At 42.9% G+C, this 15,965-nt stretch overlaps 1 protein-coding gene across 1 annotated transcript in view; it reads right to left on the reverse strand.

Moving 5' to 3' along the window:
- NR4A3 (nuclear receptor subfamily 4 group A member 3) overlaps nt 1-15,965 on the reverse strand; it is a 39,707-nt gene that overhangs the window by 5,960 nt on the left and 17,782 nt on the right. Inside the window, exons 6-7 of the mRNA XM_067743826.1 lie at nt 12,379-12,578; nt 9,979-10,157 (exon numbers count right to left, since the gene is read on the reverse strand). Coding sequence (XP_067599927.1) covers nt 9,979-10,157; nt 12,379-12,578 — 379 coding nt within the window. The remainder of the gene's footprint in view (nt 1-9,978; nt 10,158-12,378; nt 12,579-15,965) is intronic.

Consider the following 15,965-nt stretch of genomic DNA (forward strand, 5'->3'; position numbering starts at 1 on the left):
CTGTTAGGTGAAAAATGGTATGTTCTCATAATAGAAGATTCTGTAGACATCAAAAAGGACAAATATGAAGGCTGTGAAGCGACATGGCAAAATATATAATATCACATTAAATAAAGATTAGAATATAAAATGGTATCTAAGCTGTGATTCCATCCATGTAAAAAGTATTTCTGCATGTAGAGAAGGATGAAAGGAAACAGAAAAGTGAAAATATTCATGAGATTGTCAGATAACTCTTTTCCTTTCTTTTAAATATCCAGGTTAATGCTATTGGTATAATAAACAATGTTAAAATAGAACAAACTGGGATTTGGTCCTCTGAGAACCCCTCTAGTTGCTGTAACACGATCAGACAGTCATCTTGCTGATAGCAAATTCTATTAAATACTGAAATATATCAAATTAGGTTCATATGCAGGGAGAGATGCTTTTCCCAGAATAAAATACCGATCCATTGATTTAAGCTTTCCCTTCCTTTCTGTGCCTCATGCCTTGCACTATATTCAAGATCCCATATTCATTATCAGGATAAAGAAACTGAGCAATGTGTGGGCTGGATTTCAGGAGGGGGTTGATTATGGAACCTTGTAACCAGACTTTCTCATGGCCAAACTCACAGAAGGTGCCTCGGAGTTTTCCCTGCTCTCCAACCAGTTGTGACTGCTCGATAACTATGGCAACCATTATTTATTCAGTGAATTCAAGTGGAGATCGATACCTCCTGCCAGCTGGATCAAGCCTAGGCCTGGAATTCCTTGAGGAATTCAGAGACACTCCTGTTAGAAGCCAAGGGCACCTTCTTTGTTGTTTTGAACAGCTACTGGATTTGTGGCTTCTTTACTCTTTCAAAAGGGCTGAGATAAAATTCAGTCTCCAGGCAAACCACTGCCAGCAGTCAGCAAGATTTTCAAATCTCTTGGGAGTCACTAAGTGTCTGGGACCTTCTGAGTAATTTGAAATTCCTTAAAACCCCAATCACTGGCATTTTAGTTTAAGGGACCCCCTTTCATCTTGCAGCTTGGTAAACATGGCTGCAGAGCTGACATACAGAGAGTTCATAATTTCTAGGGGAAATCAGACATTCGGATTTTCCCCCTCCCTAGAGAATTACATACAGATTTCAGCTTAAGATCTTTGTCCACCACTAAATAAAACAAACTTCTTAGTATTTTTTGCATTTTGATCTACAACATTTTTACCCAATACTTCAGTATTTTAACTCAGCTTTATGCACTCAAAACTTTAAAATACAACTTATAGAAATGGTTACATAATGGATTTATATGTCATAACCGTAGAATACATGAATTGGAAAGAATTTGAGTTATTTAGTTCAAACTTTCTCCTAAGACAAGAATTCCCACTATGAGATACCAGAAAGACAGTACCTGGCACCAGCTGGACTGGCAGTTCACTATTACACCCTGATAATAAAAATATATTTAATAGCACTTTACATTACATTTTTACCTAGATTATTTTACTGCACCCTCACAATAACCCTGTGAATTAGGCAGGACAAAGATGATCTTTATTTAATGAGTAAGAAGGCTAAGGCACAGAGAGTTAAGTGATTTGCCCATTGGTCAAAATGAACAAGTGGCTAATTTCCTTCACACCAAGTCCAGAGATATTTCTATTGTACCTGGTTGCCTTGAACACTGTTAGAATGTTCCTCCTCTTCCTGAGATTAACTCAGCCTCCCTGTAACTCCCTCCTACTTTCCGTGTACGTAATTAGCTAATTGACTAATTGCTTCTTTCCACAAATATTTGAGTATGTATTCTGTGCCAAGCAATGTTACAGCCACTGGGGTTAGAGCAGTGAACAAAGCAGACAGACAACAGACCGCACTCCTACCCTGCGTGGTGTTAGTATCTAAAGACACTGCTGGGTTCCTGTTCATTCTGGCTATCCAGGCCATAGACATCTCTGCTAGGAGAGAGAGGAAGGCAGGCAGGGGGGAGGAGGAGAGACGGGAGGAAGGGAGGGAGAAGGGAGGAAACAGAGAGAGAGAGATGGAGAGAGAGGGGGAGGGACTGATTGAGTGAAATAATAAAGCTATTTAGGTTTGTGTTCATGTTCTTCCCTCTTCACCTAGTTAACATCTATTCATCCTTTAGATTGCAGATCAAATAATTCTTCAGGGAAGCTTCCCTTTTTACTCCCAGTCTAGATCATGTTCTCCTATGGCATTTTCTCTATTTTTTCCCTTTGAATGATATCAGGTTGAAATCAGATATTTTTGCGACAATTGCCTCCTCCTCCATTAAATGTAAGCTCCATGGGGGCATAGACTGTACTTGCTCATCATTGTATCTCCAGCACCAAGCCTACTACATAGGAGATACCCAATAAATACCTGTTAAGTGCATATGTTAATGGAGGGACCCGTAAACTATATTAAATGAATACTAAACAGGTGGGTTGCTCAGAATAAATATGCAAGCTGGGAGTTATTAAGAAGCTAACAACAGGAAAGAACTTAACAAACTCTAAAACCTACCACATCAGAAGCTTTGGAACCAGGTTTCCTGGATGTAAAGCCTTGCTCTATCACTTATTCGCTGGGTGACTTTGGGTCTGTTTCCACATTCATAAAATAGAGCTAATAATGGTACCTGCCTCATGAGTCGTTGTGAAAATTAGATGAATTAGGACATGTGAAGTATTTGGAACAATGCCTGGCATACAGTAAGTACTTAATAAATATTAGCAAGTATCTTCCACATCCCCAGCTCAACTTTCCCTTCAACTTTCCTTCAAATCAGCCACTTCTGAGTTGGCCTACTAAGGATTCCACAATCCTCCCCGTCACTCTCACAATCATCTCTAACAATTTTTCTCCCCGGCTCATATTTAATCCACTGCAAGAACTCTGATTATTATCTCTGCAATGTTCCTTGCACCTATCTTCTCTCAGTCTCACTGCCTCTGGACCAGGTTTTCAATATCTGTTACCCATGTTGTTTTAATAGCTTTTGACTGGTCTCTCTGCTTCCCATCTCTGCTGTAACCCATCTCAGGTCCTTCCAAATCTATTTACTAAAGAACATTAAACAGATAACACAGGCAGAGGCCTTGGCACAGTGCCTCGCACTGAGTATTATAAAATGGTAGTTATTGTTAATTTCATGGAATCCTAATTACCAGTAGATTCCCTTGTCTTTGCTACCCAAGTGTGGTCCCTAGATCAGCAGCACCAACATCACCTGGGAGCTTGTTAGAGTCTCAGGCCTTGCAGAGACTACCTAATCAGAATCCTCAATTTAACAAGATGTCCAGTGATTCGCATGCACGTGAAAGCTGGAGAAGGTCTGTTATAGTCAACCCCAGTCCCCATAAGATGTTTGACCCAGTCTACAACTAACGTTCATTTAGTCTCTGTTTTGTAAACCTCACTCCCCAAGGCAGGAACTCACTGTCCATGGCTGCTTATTCCAATTTCAAATAGTTCTGTCTTTTAGAAAGTTTTTCTTATGTTGAGCTAAATTTTGCCTTCCTACAGTTTCCAGGTCTGCCTCTTAGACCCACACAAGAAATGCCAAATCCTCTTCCTCACGGCAAGGATCAGGGGATGAGGAAAGGGGTGATGATACCATCAGGAGCCTCAATAAGGAAAAGCAACTTTTGATTTTGAGCAGGTCTCCACACAGGCCAACCCAGCAACAGCAATAATACAGGTCCAGCCAAAGGAGAAGGAGAGGCGAGCAACTGGGGAGAGATGTGTGTGTAACTCAAACACCAACTAACAAACAGAACTTCCTGCTCGGAGCTCTACTTCTTTCTCTGGGAAGTCATCTCACTGCTACTTCTCATGTCATAATAACATCCTTTACTGACAGGCAGTCCCAGAGACACTGAGCCCACGCTGATCAGGAAACCACAAGTCGGTCAGCAACCTGTGCTCAGGCTGTGATAGTGCTTTTCAGTCAGTCTGTCTGTCTCTGATCTATTAGAGCAGGTGTCTGTCTCCCCAGGGAGACCACAAACTCTTGGAGGGTAAGGGATTTTATGCCTGGCACATAGAAGATGCTCATTAAATATTACTGAGTCAATCTGAATTGAAATAAGGTAGTTCTCAGGAATTCTAACTATTTTCTACTAACAAAGTGGTGGGCTAAAAATAAATAATTCAGATTTTCCTAATTTGGGAAACTTTCTGCTATTCACAATTAACCCATTCATTCAACCAATATTTGCTTTGTGCCAGACACCTTTCAACGCTAAAGTAATTTTAAAGATGAGTAAGACTCTCCCTGCCCTTAAGAAACCCTGGGTCTAGCTGGAAAAGAAAGACACAAAGAAATTGCTTAATGTGATGTGCGTAAACAATTGTAGGGATTCATCCACATTTTTATGGATTCATAGAACAGCTAGCTCTTCCTGGAAGTAAAACTCCTACCATTTAGGATAATAATAATAAAGGTTTGTCTAATCTTTTTTTCTGCAAAGTATACATTAGCTCATTCAATCTTTACAAGAAACCTACAAGTAGACATTATCATCCCTGTGAAAAACGACAAAACTGAGATTCAGAGAGGGTAAGGAACTTGCCCAAACTTGCAGAGCTAGGAAGTAAGCAGGGTGAAGACTTGAACTCAGCTCTCCAATCTCCAAACCTCATGATAACCTTTCTCCACTACCTTTTAAAAAAAACAGTATGGCCCTGCCAAGTTTTACACTTAGTTTTCCTTGCAATGTAGCCGATGGCTATATGTGATATAAAAACAGAGTAACCAGGTAACCATTTAGAGAGAACAGTGGAGCTCTGGGAAGACAGGTGGTAGAGGGTGTGGCAGGGTCAGCCACCTGCCAGGGTCTGCCATGTCACTGTTTCATTGCTTTCTGCCTCCTCCTCAGTCTCAGAATTCATGTTCCAATAAGACAAAGAAAAAGACTACAGAAAGAAAAGAGCATTTTCTACCTGACGGAAGACATGAGTAGGGAAAGAAAGCCACGGGGAACATTCTTTTAGTGTAGTGTTTTGCAAAATGCCATTTGGGCACTCAAGTTCCCTCCACCATCTGGTCCAAAATTGCCTTTCCAATCTTATTTCCCTTTTTACTATATGGGAAATGCATTTTACTCTGAGGTTAGGTCATAATTCTAGGCCATAAGATAAATATTACATAGAATCAATATTTTCTCCTGAAAATTCTTTACATTTCCCCAAAGTGCAGGACACACTCTCAGCTCTCACCACCAGAAGCAGAGAGACCATGGCCCACAGTGGATTCATGTCTTCTCTCTCACGCTCATTCAAAGACATAAAATCATCAAATGTAATAACTTGTACTCTTTTAATTTTTCTGTTCTTTCTACTGAGATTATATATAGGATTTAAAAGATACATAATGCAACTCCACCCTACTTGCTTTTCCCCAAAATGTGTTGAAGTGTTCCACTGCCATGCCCTTGCTATGCTGTTTCCTCCGTCTGGAATGTCCTTCCTCTAAATGGTCTCATTTCTTGATACCACCTCCTTGGGAAGCTATTCATGACCAGCACCTCCACTTTTCTTCACCTGCAAAGTGCTAGCAGTAGTCTGAACTTCCCCTGCACTTTTAAGGACCTGAGCACTCACCACCACACACTGAGTTCACTACATCATCATCATATATGACTTCCTAGTAGACCATACACTTTCTGACAGCAGAATTCACACATGACTCATCTTTGCATCCCTAGGGACTGCCACCATGCCCCACATATAGTAGGTCTTCAGTATTTACTCAGTGAATGGATACTTATAATATAGTAATTCCACACTAACTTTCTATTTGGGGGGCTTCTTACTTGTTATACATAATTAACTGCAACTAGATACCACCTCATTGATATTCCATCAGAAGCGAAGAATTTCCATTACTGCTATGTCAGGAATATGTCACTGGAAAAGGGTAGATGAACTGGGGACCTAAAAACATTTGACAACCACAACTGTGGGGAATTCCCTTTCACTGTGCGAAAGGAGGGTGATCTGAAAGAAACCATTTCCTGCCCCACCTCACCACCTAGTTTTTCACCAGGGCACATAAAGAGAGGTGGAGGAAGAGGAAAAAAAAGAATTAGGAAACAAAGTCATGTTTGTACAAACTACCAATACTGTCCAGATTCTCAGAACCTTCCTGGAAAGCAAGACTGGTTAAATGTCTAAGACCCCATTTCCTTTTCATGAGTTCTGTGTGGTTTGGAGCAGAAGATTTTGGGATGAATTTTCTGCTGTCAATAGCCCAACTGATATTTGACAAGCACGCTTTATGGTCAATGGAGCTTATTTAGAAGTCAAGATTTCAGGGTAGCCCATATTCAAATGAAAATTAATATCCACAACAATGTGCACTGCTGTTGCTCAGGCATTGCCTTTGCTGCCATTTCCTGATGCTTTCACACATTTCAAACCCCCTCCGAACCAGCAAATCACAAAGAGAGTTCTGCGAGATCCAGAAATGAGAGAAGAGGCCTTCTTTTTCTTGTGTGTTATAACCACAGCACCTGTAACACCCAGCTCTGCACAGGCTGCAGGACTGAGCACAGGATCTGGATACAGCCCATCAAGGACCGGGCCCATTGTAAGTGCCCAGTAACTGCAGCTGAATTCCTTTAATATCGCTGTCGTTCTTTGAGCCTCTCTCAAGCATCCAAAGAGATATTCACCAAACACACTGCTTCTAAGGCCACCACCTGATTCCTCATGACACTGAGTTTGATTTTGGACCACCTAGGGTTTGCAGAAGGGGCAGGCGTGTGCCTCATTTGAGGGAGTCCCTGTTACCATCCCTCCAGGGTAGTGGATAAGTGGATAAGTGGATAGTGGGTAAGTGGATAAGAGTGCTTATTCTGAATCCAGTTTAGCTACATCACAAACCTAATTTTCTGTAATCCTTACTGCCACCAGAGGCAATAGATATTATTCCCCCCATTTTACAGATGGGGGAACTGAAGTTCAGAGAAATGCATTTCTCAATAGTACGTACTTATTAAATACGTGATCCCAGATTCTAACCTGGGGATGGTGGTCTCCAAAATCCTTGCAATTTCTGCCATGCCAAACTGCTTCCTCCCTGAGCATGCCTCTACATAGATAGGCAGTGGATGAGCAGCTATAACTGCCGGACACACAGTAAACTGGAGGCAGAGACAAGACTAGCAACCACCTTCTCCTAATTCCTAGTTTGTATTCTGTGCACTGAACTGCCGATCTCTCCAGGTTGGGATTGCCTGGCACCCACCCGCATGCTGTGACCTCACTGTTGTCTATTAATTTCTACTTAAAGGGTAAAACAAAAAAAGATGTAGGCCTCGGGCCCTCCTCTTAAACCACAACTCTCACACCTGGACTGGCCTTTTCCCTCTTAGTCTCTTTCCTGCTAAAATCTGTGCTCAAAACCAGCCGTCAGGGTAGACCTCTCTAAAATGCAAGCCTGGCCATGACGCTCATCTCTGTGGATCCCCCACTGCTCTCAAGATAACCCCCAATCTTCTCACCTAAGTGTAAAAGCTTCTTCATGCCCTGCCCCACCCTAACCTATCACACCAGTCTCATTTCCCATCACTCTATTTTTTTACACATTTCCTTCCTGAAATGTATGACAGCCATATTTTCAATGGCTTTAGCACATTTTTATTTATGCCTAGAATTCTCACTCCTTCCATTTTAGCCTGGAGACATCCTAAGCTTTTATCAAAGACCAGCTCACATTACCTCTTTTTTTTCCCCCCGGTTTGGACATATTTACTTCTTTTTAAAAAATTTTTATTGGAGTATAGTTGATTTACAGTGTTGTGTTAGTTTCAGGTGTAGAGCAAAGCAAATCGGTTATACATATACATATATCCACTCTTTTTTTAGACTCTTTTATGTTACCTCTTTTGAGAAGACCACCCCCTACCATGGGTCTCTTGGCACTTTGTACCCACTCTCACATCCCCACCATAGCACTCAGCACCTTGTATCACATGGATTCTTTTGCATATTCTATCTCCTCTAGGGATGTGTTATCATCTCTGAAAGCCCACTGACTTGCAGCAGAGTACCTAGATCAGGGGACACTTGTTGATATACTAGACTCAAAACCCATTTCCATAGAGACATGGCAATGTGCTGGCTTTATTCACAGAAAGCAAAGGTTGGCTCTACTTTTTGTGTCTGTTTTTCTAAATTAACTAAATTTCATACTTTCTAGTTTTGAAGGTTTAACTGTCCTAGGAAGAGGTGAATGGTTTTAAAATTGAACTGAAGACCTTTAGTTGAAAGGTAGCCTTTGAGCCAATTTCATTTCAGTACTGCTGGAGAAATATGTCTGTGCTTTAAATGGGTTTATTTTCTTCAGGTGCTCCCTTACGTTGCCATTTGAAAGCCCCCTTAATCAAATCCATACTCTTGGAGACAGAGTTTCTTTTTGTTTTGTTAATGGCTCCCTTGGAAGTCTCTGGAACCCTCACAAAAGAACGGAGTTTCTCATCTAGCATCAAAGACCAGGAGGAGTCAGGTTCCACTTGGAATACTAAGGGAACATGCTAGTGTCCTATTCCTCCCACAGCGCATGCTTTTACTCTTCTTGACCTTCACGTAAACCATTAAATGATGAACCAGCTTAGCCTCTTAAGGTACTCAGACACATCTCACTTTAGCTAACGGATGTCCCAAGAAGGTGCATATAGACAATGCATCAGAAAGAAGGCCCATCTGTGCCACAGGATGCATCTGGTCCTCTGTGAAACTCATCACCTGCCTGAAAAACATGTTTTCCACGGCCAAGAGTGTAGCAAGAATCTGAAATTTAATCCTCAGTCCAACGGCCTAGCCCGTACTGGGGTCTGACGAAAAGGATGGGAGGTGCACCCCTGGTCTGGCTAGCCTCTTCTGGGGCCTCCATCTACTGTCACTGTCTCACCAGGCCCCTGTTTGATCAAGAAGGATGAGATCGAACAGGAAACTCTGAAAGGGTAAAGGGGCAAAGGGGAGCTGGGGCCTGCAGCCTCCAGCAGCCACAGGGAGATGGTATCCCCTCTCTTACCCACTGTGCCTTTCTCTTTCTCTCTCATTCTGCCTTGGAATCCTTTATCTCCCAAAGGATAGAGAGGGAGAGACACATAGGGGGAGAACGGCATAACAAAGAAGTTGAATATATTTTAGGCTTCTGCTTTTAACCCTTCAAAATCGTTGAGTTAAACCATTTTTGCTTTATATGAATATCCATTTTCCTCAGTCCTCTGCCAATCAAAGTTGCTAAATAAAGCTGTAAATAAATAAAGGTGTATTTTATGTGCGTGCAGTTCTTTGGTTTTACTTTGGGTTACTAGCCAAGGACTGGGGAAAGGGGAAGACTCGCCCCTCTGCCCCACAGGAACAGGCTGGTTAAGGTAATCTTCCTTCAAAACTCCCTGTAAAAATAACCCTGAAGCAGAGAGTCCAACTGCCCACAGAGGTCCTGTGGAAACTTAGATTTTGATATATTGGGTTTGTTGACAATAACCAAATAGACTGGGAATCCTCTTTCCTAGAAGTTCATGACAATAAGTTGCAGGTGTATGTCTCTTGTTTTTTTTTAAATTAATTAATTAATTTATTTTTGGCTGCGTTGGGTCTTCATTGTTGTGCACGGGCTTTCTCTTGTTGCGGAGCACAGGCTCTAGGCGCATGGGCTTTGGTAGTTGTGACTCGCGGACTCTAGAGCACAGGCTCAGTAGTTGTGGCGCATGGGCTTAGTTGCTCCGCGGCATGTGGGATCTTCCCGGACCAGGGCTCGAACCCGTGTTCCCTGCATTAGCAGGCGGATTCTTAATCACTGCGCCACCAGGGAAGTCCCTGTCTCTTGTTTTAAACTAGGGTAAACAGCAGATTTCAGCAAAGTGGCAATCAGTTTCCTAATTTCTTGTGTGTGTGACAGCCAAAGCCAGAATCTACCATAAGCCAGGAAAGGAGAGAGAGGGGGACAAAGTCCCTTCAAGTCACGGCAGGGTGGTGCTTACCTGTGATCATGCTCAGTGCTGACAGGCAGGCTAAGGCTTGGATATCAAGGTTCAGGCTCTGCAAACTTAAAGAAAAGTCTTTAATGGAGTCGAGCCACTCCCCAAATCCACGAAGGCACTGAAGTCGATGCAGGACAAGTCCATTGCAGAACACAAACTTATCTTCAGCAGTGTTTGACCTACGAGAGAAAGTCGTGGTGGGTGAGGGACAGAGACACATTAAATAGGTCTGTTCAGTCTGTCCAGTGGGATAACATCATAACACACAGGCACCCACACAGTCTTGGGGCAGCGTCCAAAACCCAGCGTGGTGCTGTGAAACCTGCCCAGACGCCCTCCATGAACAAGACTGTGCTCCTGGGATAAACAACCACCACCAGGTGCCTGCTGACTTCCCTGGGGAGCCTCAGCCCTGGGGATGCTCAGGGTAGGGCGTCTGCTCTCTTATTGCTACAAGCAGTTGCTGGCTCATCCTGGGACTCATGGATGGTGGGAGTGAAGCCCAGTGCCCAGTACTCTCTGCAGTGAACACGAGACTGTTCCCTTCAGTGCCCCTTCGCACTTCGCTCCTTCAACTTCCCTTTCATTTCCTTAAATGTCAAAAACTGATAAGGCCCGAGGCTAGACACTAAAATTCCATTGTGCAGACTCTAAAAACACCAAGTTCCTGCAAGCGCCAGAAATCAATGACAAACTAACAGTGGTCTAAAATAAAAACAGTCCTTATTTTGTATTACATTCTCTGCTTTAAACAGTGGGGCTGTAGAGGGTTATTTCTCAACCCATCCAGATAGTTTATATTATGTCCATAGCCATCCCATTCTTTTCTAATGAAAGGTGCCCTGGAACTTCTAGTGAGCACCACTTCGCTGTGGGGCCTTGGGCACTCCTTTAATCTTTCTGAGTTTCCTCTTCCTTATCTATCAAACAGGAATTATAATTGCTACCTCCAAAGAATGTTGTGGGAATTGAATGAAACAAAGGATTTGAAAGCTCATGCACAATGCCTGGTATACAAGAGGCCAATGAGTGTTAGGTATAACTAATTCTGAATTCTAGGTGGTCCTTACCTTACTCATGAATTCCTTTAATTTTCAAATCTCTTGCCACATATTTCTCTCTCTTGGCCTTCTTCATTAACAAGTTAATGTCTCTTTAATTGTGCTTCTTGGATGAACAGCTTTATTCGTTCATTCACTCAGGAAGTATTTCCTGAGCACAAAGCCTGTGCCGTTCCTTAGCCAGACACTGGAGAACACCTGGTAAATAGGGCCTCTATGGTGCCTGCTCTCATGGAGCTTATCACCTACTTAATCCTTTGCTGCCTGCCAAATAGATGGTAGTCACATTGCTGGCTCAGCGTGGCTCCTGCACACACAGGACTGTAACTATGCTAACCACTGGCAGTCTAGTAGTAACTCCACCTCAGTCTCTCCCACAGATCCCTCCACAGAGGGATGCACGGGAGCGAATGATTCACCCTCAGGGTTTAAAACCCAGACCTCAGAACACCAGCATGAGAATCGCTGGAGCATGACTTAAAAATGCAGATTTCTGGACTTCCTTCAAGGTAGATCCAAACCGAAATAGCTGGGAATGAGGCATGGGAATTTGCACTTTAAGTGAGAGTTTCTGGTAGTATGGTATGAAACTGGGGAGGGGGTGGTAGGGAAGACAAAGAGGGGAAAGGTGATGATTTTTCCTATAAAATTGGTAACGTGTTGGTACCATCTCCTATAAATATATAACTAAAAGGAAGCAAGGAAGATGAAATTTAAAATGCTAATGTGGACTTTAAGAGAGAAGCTTAGATCCCAGGTTCTAGCTTTTAGAAAAATCAGTTCCTTTTTGTGTTTGGTGTCATTGAGTGTCATAAGCTGAACCAAATCTTTTGATCCAGAAGCTATTCTCTTGGAGTAAACACTGGGGGCTGAGAAGCTGTGGGAACTCTTCAGCGCCCCATCTGGTGTATGAGAACAGCAACTTGTTAAATAGAAACTTGGGAGGTAAATGCAATGTTCAAAGCAAATACTTGCTCCCAGGAAATACTTTATGCACCATGAGAATCTTCCTGGGATCACAGAATGTGAGCTACAAGGGGCTTCAGAGAACACCAAATCTAACATTCTCATTTTACAAAGAAGGAAACTAAACTTCTGGTGAAGCAAGTGACCTGCTCAGGGTCTTAGAGCAAGTCTGTATTAAAACTGAGACTAGAACCCAGGAGTCCCGGCTGCCAGCCCAGGGCTCCACCCACTGCTCAGTTTTTTAATGCCTGGTCATATTTCATATGTCCACCTTGAGCAAACTTTTCACTGCTGACTTAGTTACAAACACAGCAGGTTTCAAACTTCTTCAAAGGAAGGAGTGGACTGAGGAAGATAAAATAAAAGTAATTACCTGATGGAAAGTCTGAGAACAAACAGCTCCAAAAAGGCTGATTCTATAAGTAATGTCTGATCTTCTTTGGGGAGATCAGTAAATCCGGGAATCTTTTCTGCCCAGCTTCTAGATACGTCAATGGAGGCTGTTAGAAGGTTGTAGAACTGTTGTACGTGCTCGGCATCTGTGCCTGCAGCGGCCTGGTCAGTGGGACAGTACTAGAATGCAAACCACAGATAGCGGCGTTATCTCAATCCAACAGGGATAACAGCATCATTTGCAGCTTGGCTCTTCCAAGATTTTCAACACCTAAATCCTTACTTTTAGGTGCCACAGTTTATAAAACCTTTTTGCATTCACAGTCTCATCGGATTCTCACAATAGCCCTGTGACATAGATAGAGTGGATTCTGTTACCACTTAATAGGCAATGAAATTTGCTTAAGTCCCATTAGTGCGGTGGTTTTCAATCCTGACTGCAATCATCTGGGGAGCCTTAAAAAAACACTCATGTCTGGGTCATATCCACAGAGATTCTAATTTAACTGGTCTGGGATCGGGACTGGTCATCAGGAATTTTAAAAGCTCCCCAGGTGATTCCAAAGGGCTGCTGTGTTGAGAACCATTACCCCAGGGGTTTGTGTCTGCATGGGCCTCCAGCATCCACAGATTCCCTAAGGCACAGCTGTCTCCAAACAAGATGCTTAATTAACCCCTGGTTCTCAAACTGTGGCCCCTGGCCCAGCAGCATCAGCAACACCTGGGAATGTGTTAGAAATGAAAATCTCCAGCTCTGCCCCAGACCTACAGAACCAGAAGCTCTGAGGGTAGGCCCAAGAAACTGTTTTATCAAGATCTCCAGGTGAATCCTCATGCACAGTGAAGTTTGAGAATCACGGAATTAACCAATACGAGAAGATGGATGCTTGCTGCAGGTGGATTTCTGAGAGATAAAACAGACAAGGAAGGGGTCGGGGAGGAGTGTGTCCTTGGCAGGGCCCAGGCAGCTGTGTGCCATCAGACTCAGGGCTCGCGGCTACTAAAATTCATCAAAATTAAATGCAATTTAAAATCCAGTTCTTCAGTCACACTGGCCATATTTCAAGTGCTCAATAGTCACATGTGTTTAGAACACTTCCATCACAGCAGAACACCCTATTGGACATCATTGATCTAGAGGGCCCCGGGAGAAGAAAGGTACAAACAGGGATAAAATCTCGACACGGCTTTTAGATATGCTGGTAGAGTCTGGGTTTTGCTTGAGTCACTGGAGTCAGGCGGGAAAGATGGATACAGCGAGATAATAATCAAGGGACAACCAACAACACAGAGACTTAGGAGATGTGCAAAAACATTCATATAAATATGCACGTCATTGCCTTCACACGAAAACAGCTGAGTGTGCTTTTGTGTCTCCATTGATATCCTCAAAGGGCATGGATTTTAATCCTTATTTTACAGATGAGGAAACTGAGGCTCAAAGAAGCTTGGAAAGGTTAATACACTTTCCCAAGTTACATAACCAACAGTGGTACAGCCAAGACTTAAACATGGCTCTGTGATTTCCAGTCCTACACCTCCTAGCTGTTAATAGGTCTGATGTTACTAGCTGGTGGCCTGTAGGATAGTTTTAAAAAGGATTTTGCTTTGCTTTAATTGGAGTTCTCCATGTATGTATTCATTTGGTCCCATATTTTGTCAACACAGTGACTGGCACATAATTGACGCTCAATAAACTGTTGTTGAATATTGTTCCATGAAAGAACAGTCAGGGGAGTGCCTAGGTTTGCAACAATACTCTAACCTGGCTGGAGGACAAACGGCCAATAAGCAGCCAAGTGCTCACTGTAGAACTACACAGGTGTGAGGAAATGAGGCACTTGTCTTAATTGGGTCTTTTTTTTTTCTTTGTGTTTTCCCAAGAGGCATCATGAAATAACAAAAGAAACATCAGACAAGGAGCCAAGCTACTTTGATCCTAGATTTGTCTAGCCTCCTAATTTGTGAAATAATGTAGCTCTGCTGCTATAGTTATCTGGGGTAAATTACTTCATTTTTCTGAGCCTCAGTTTTCTCCTCTGTAAAATGGGGATAATATCTTCCTTAACATTTTGTTGTGATGATTAAATGTGATAATACATGCAGAGGACCTGACGCATAGAACGTGTTTAACACATGACGACAGTGATGATACTGATAACAGTTTTGATACTTGGAGTTATCACTGTCCCTCAGCTTCCATATTTATAAAATGGGGGAAGGGGTTGAATTGGAAGGTTTCTAATTTTCAGCCCTGACTTTTTCTAGGATCCCATAATATCAGGTCCAGTTCAAATCCCTGGCTCCTCTGTTCCCAATAATCTACCCAGGGCCTGGATTCTGTGAAGCCCTGGATGTTCTGTGTTGTAATGGACCATGGAAGCAAAGTCCAGGAGAAGGAAGCAGTCATCCTTCCCACAGATATTCAAGGATGACAGCATGATACTGGTGTCATAGACACTCCCCACCAGTTCCTTCCAGCACACATACTATTAACTGGAGGAGAGTGGAAAAAAAAAGATTTTATTTTTAAACTTTCTCTTCTTATATGAATCTAATTCCATATGCTCTCCAGGGGCAGGATGAAATTCAGGGCAGTACCACCTTTAGAAAGTTGACAGCACTACATGTGAAACTCCCAGGTAATTCAGAGTTGAGGAAAGAATGTTGGATCAGGCGGTAGGTCATGGGGACCTCCTCCAGACTCTGGCACTGACTTGCTGTGCAGCCCTAGACAAGGCACTTAACTTCTCTGGGTTTGTTTCTGCCTCTGAAGCTGGAAGTGACTAGACTAGCTGATTCCTTCTGGCTCTTGCATTCAGCTATCTTTCTGTTACTGATTTCTAGTTTAATTCCTTTGTGGGATTGACGGCAGACACTGTATGATTTCTATTCTTTTAAATGTGTTAAGGTGTGTTTTATGGCCCAGATCATCATCTACCCTGGTGAATGTTCCATGTGATGGCTTTTGCATTTGATGATTCTAAATGTTGCTAATCACACCAGGTGTGACGGTATTGCCTAGAATTTGATACTGATTCAGCATTGTTGTTTTAAAATAGTGTGTTAAATGGAGAAAAAAAGACTAAAGAATGTCAAGGAATGGGACCTAACAGCTCTCTCCTGCACTGAAGTCCCTGAAACCATGGCTCACAACTCAATAATCTCCCTGCTTCCAATATTTGCTCAGAATCCTCCAGAGCACTTAGCTTTCCCCCAGGGTCCTCTGCAGGCCTCCACCCCTGCTGGGCTCACATTTCATGCATCCTGCACACAGGGAAATGCAGTTGCTGCCTGTGTGTGCTGTTTTCTCTGATAGAGTCCAGCAGGGAGGAAAGCCAGCAGGCCCTGTGTGCCAGACTCCAGCCAGACCCTCTGAGCTTCACCTGCAGCGATTCTGGTTCATGTTTCAGAATTCTGGAGCCAAACTGGATTCAGCCTGAGCCACCAGTAACTTGGGGGTGACTGGAGGGTCAGCATCAACTGCTGGGGGGAACAGACAAATCAAGTATCCCCTCTACTGAACATAAGATTTAAAGAAACGGAACAAAACATTTTAGAGTCTTT

The sequence above is a fragment of the Pseudorca crassidens genome, chromosome 7 (genome assembly GCF_039906515.1).
Source record: "Pseudorca crassidens isolate mPseCra1 chromosome 7, mPseCra1.hap1, whole genome shotgun sequence".
NCBI classification, from domain to species: domain Eukaryota; kingdom Metazoa; phylum Chordata; class Mammalia; order Artiodactyla; family Delphinidae; genus Pseudorca; species Pseudorca crassidens.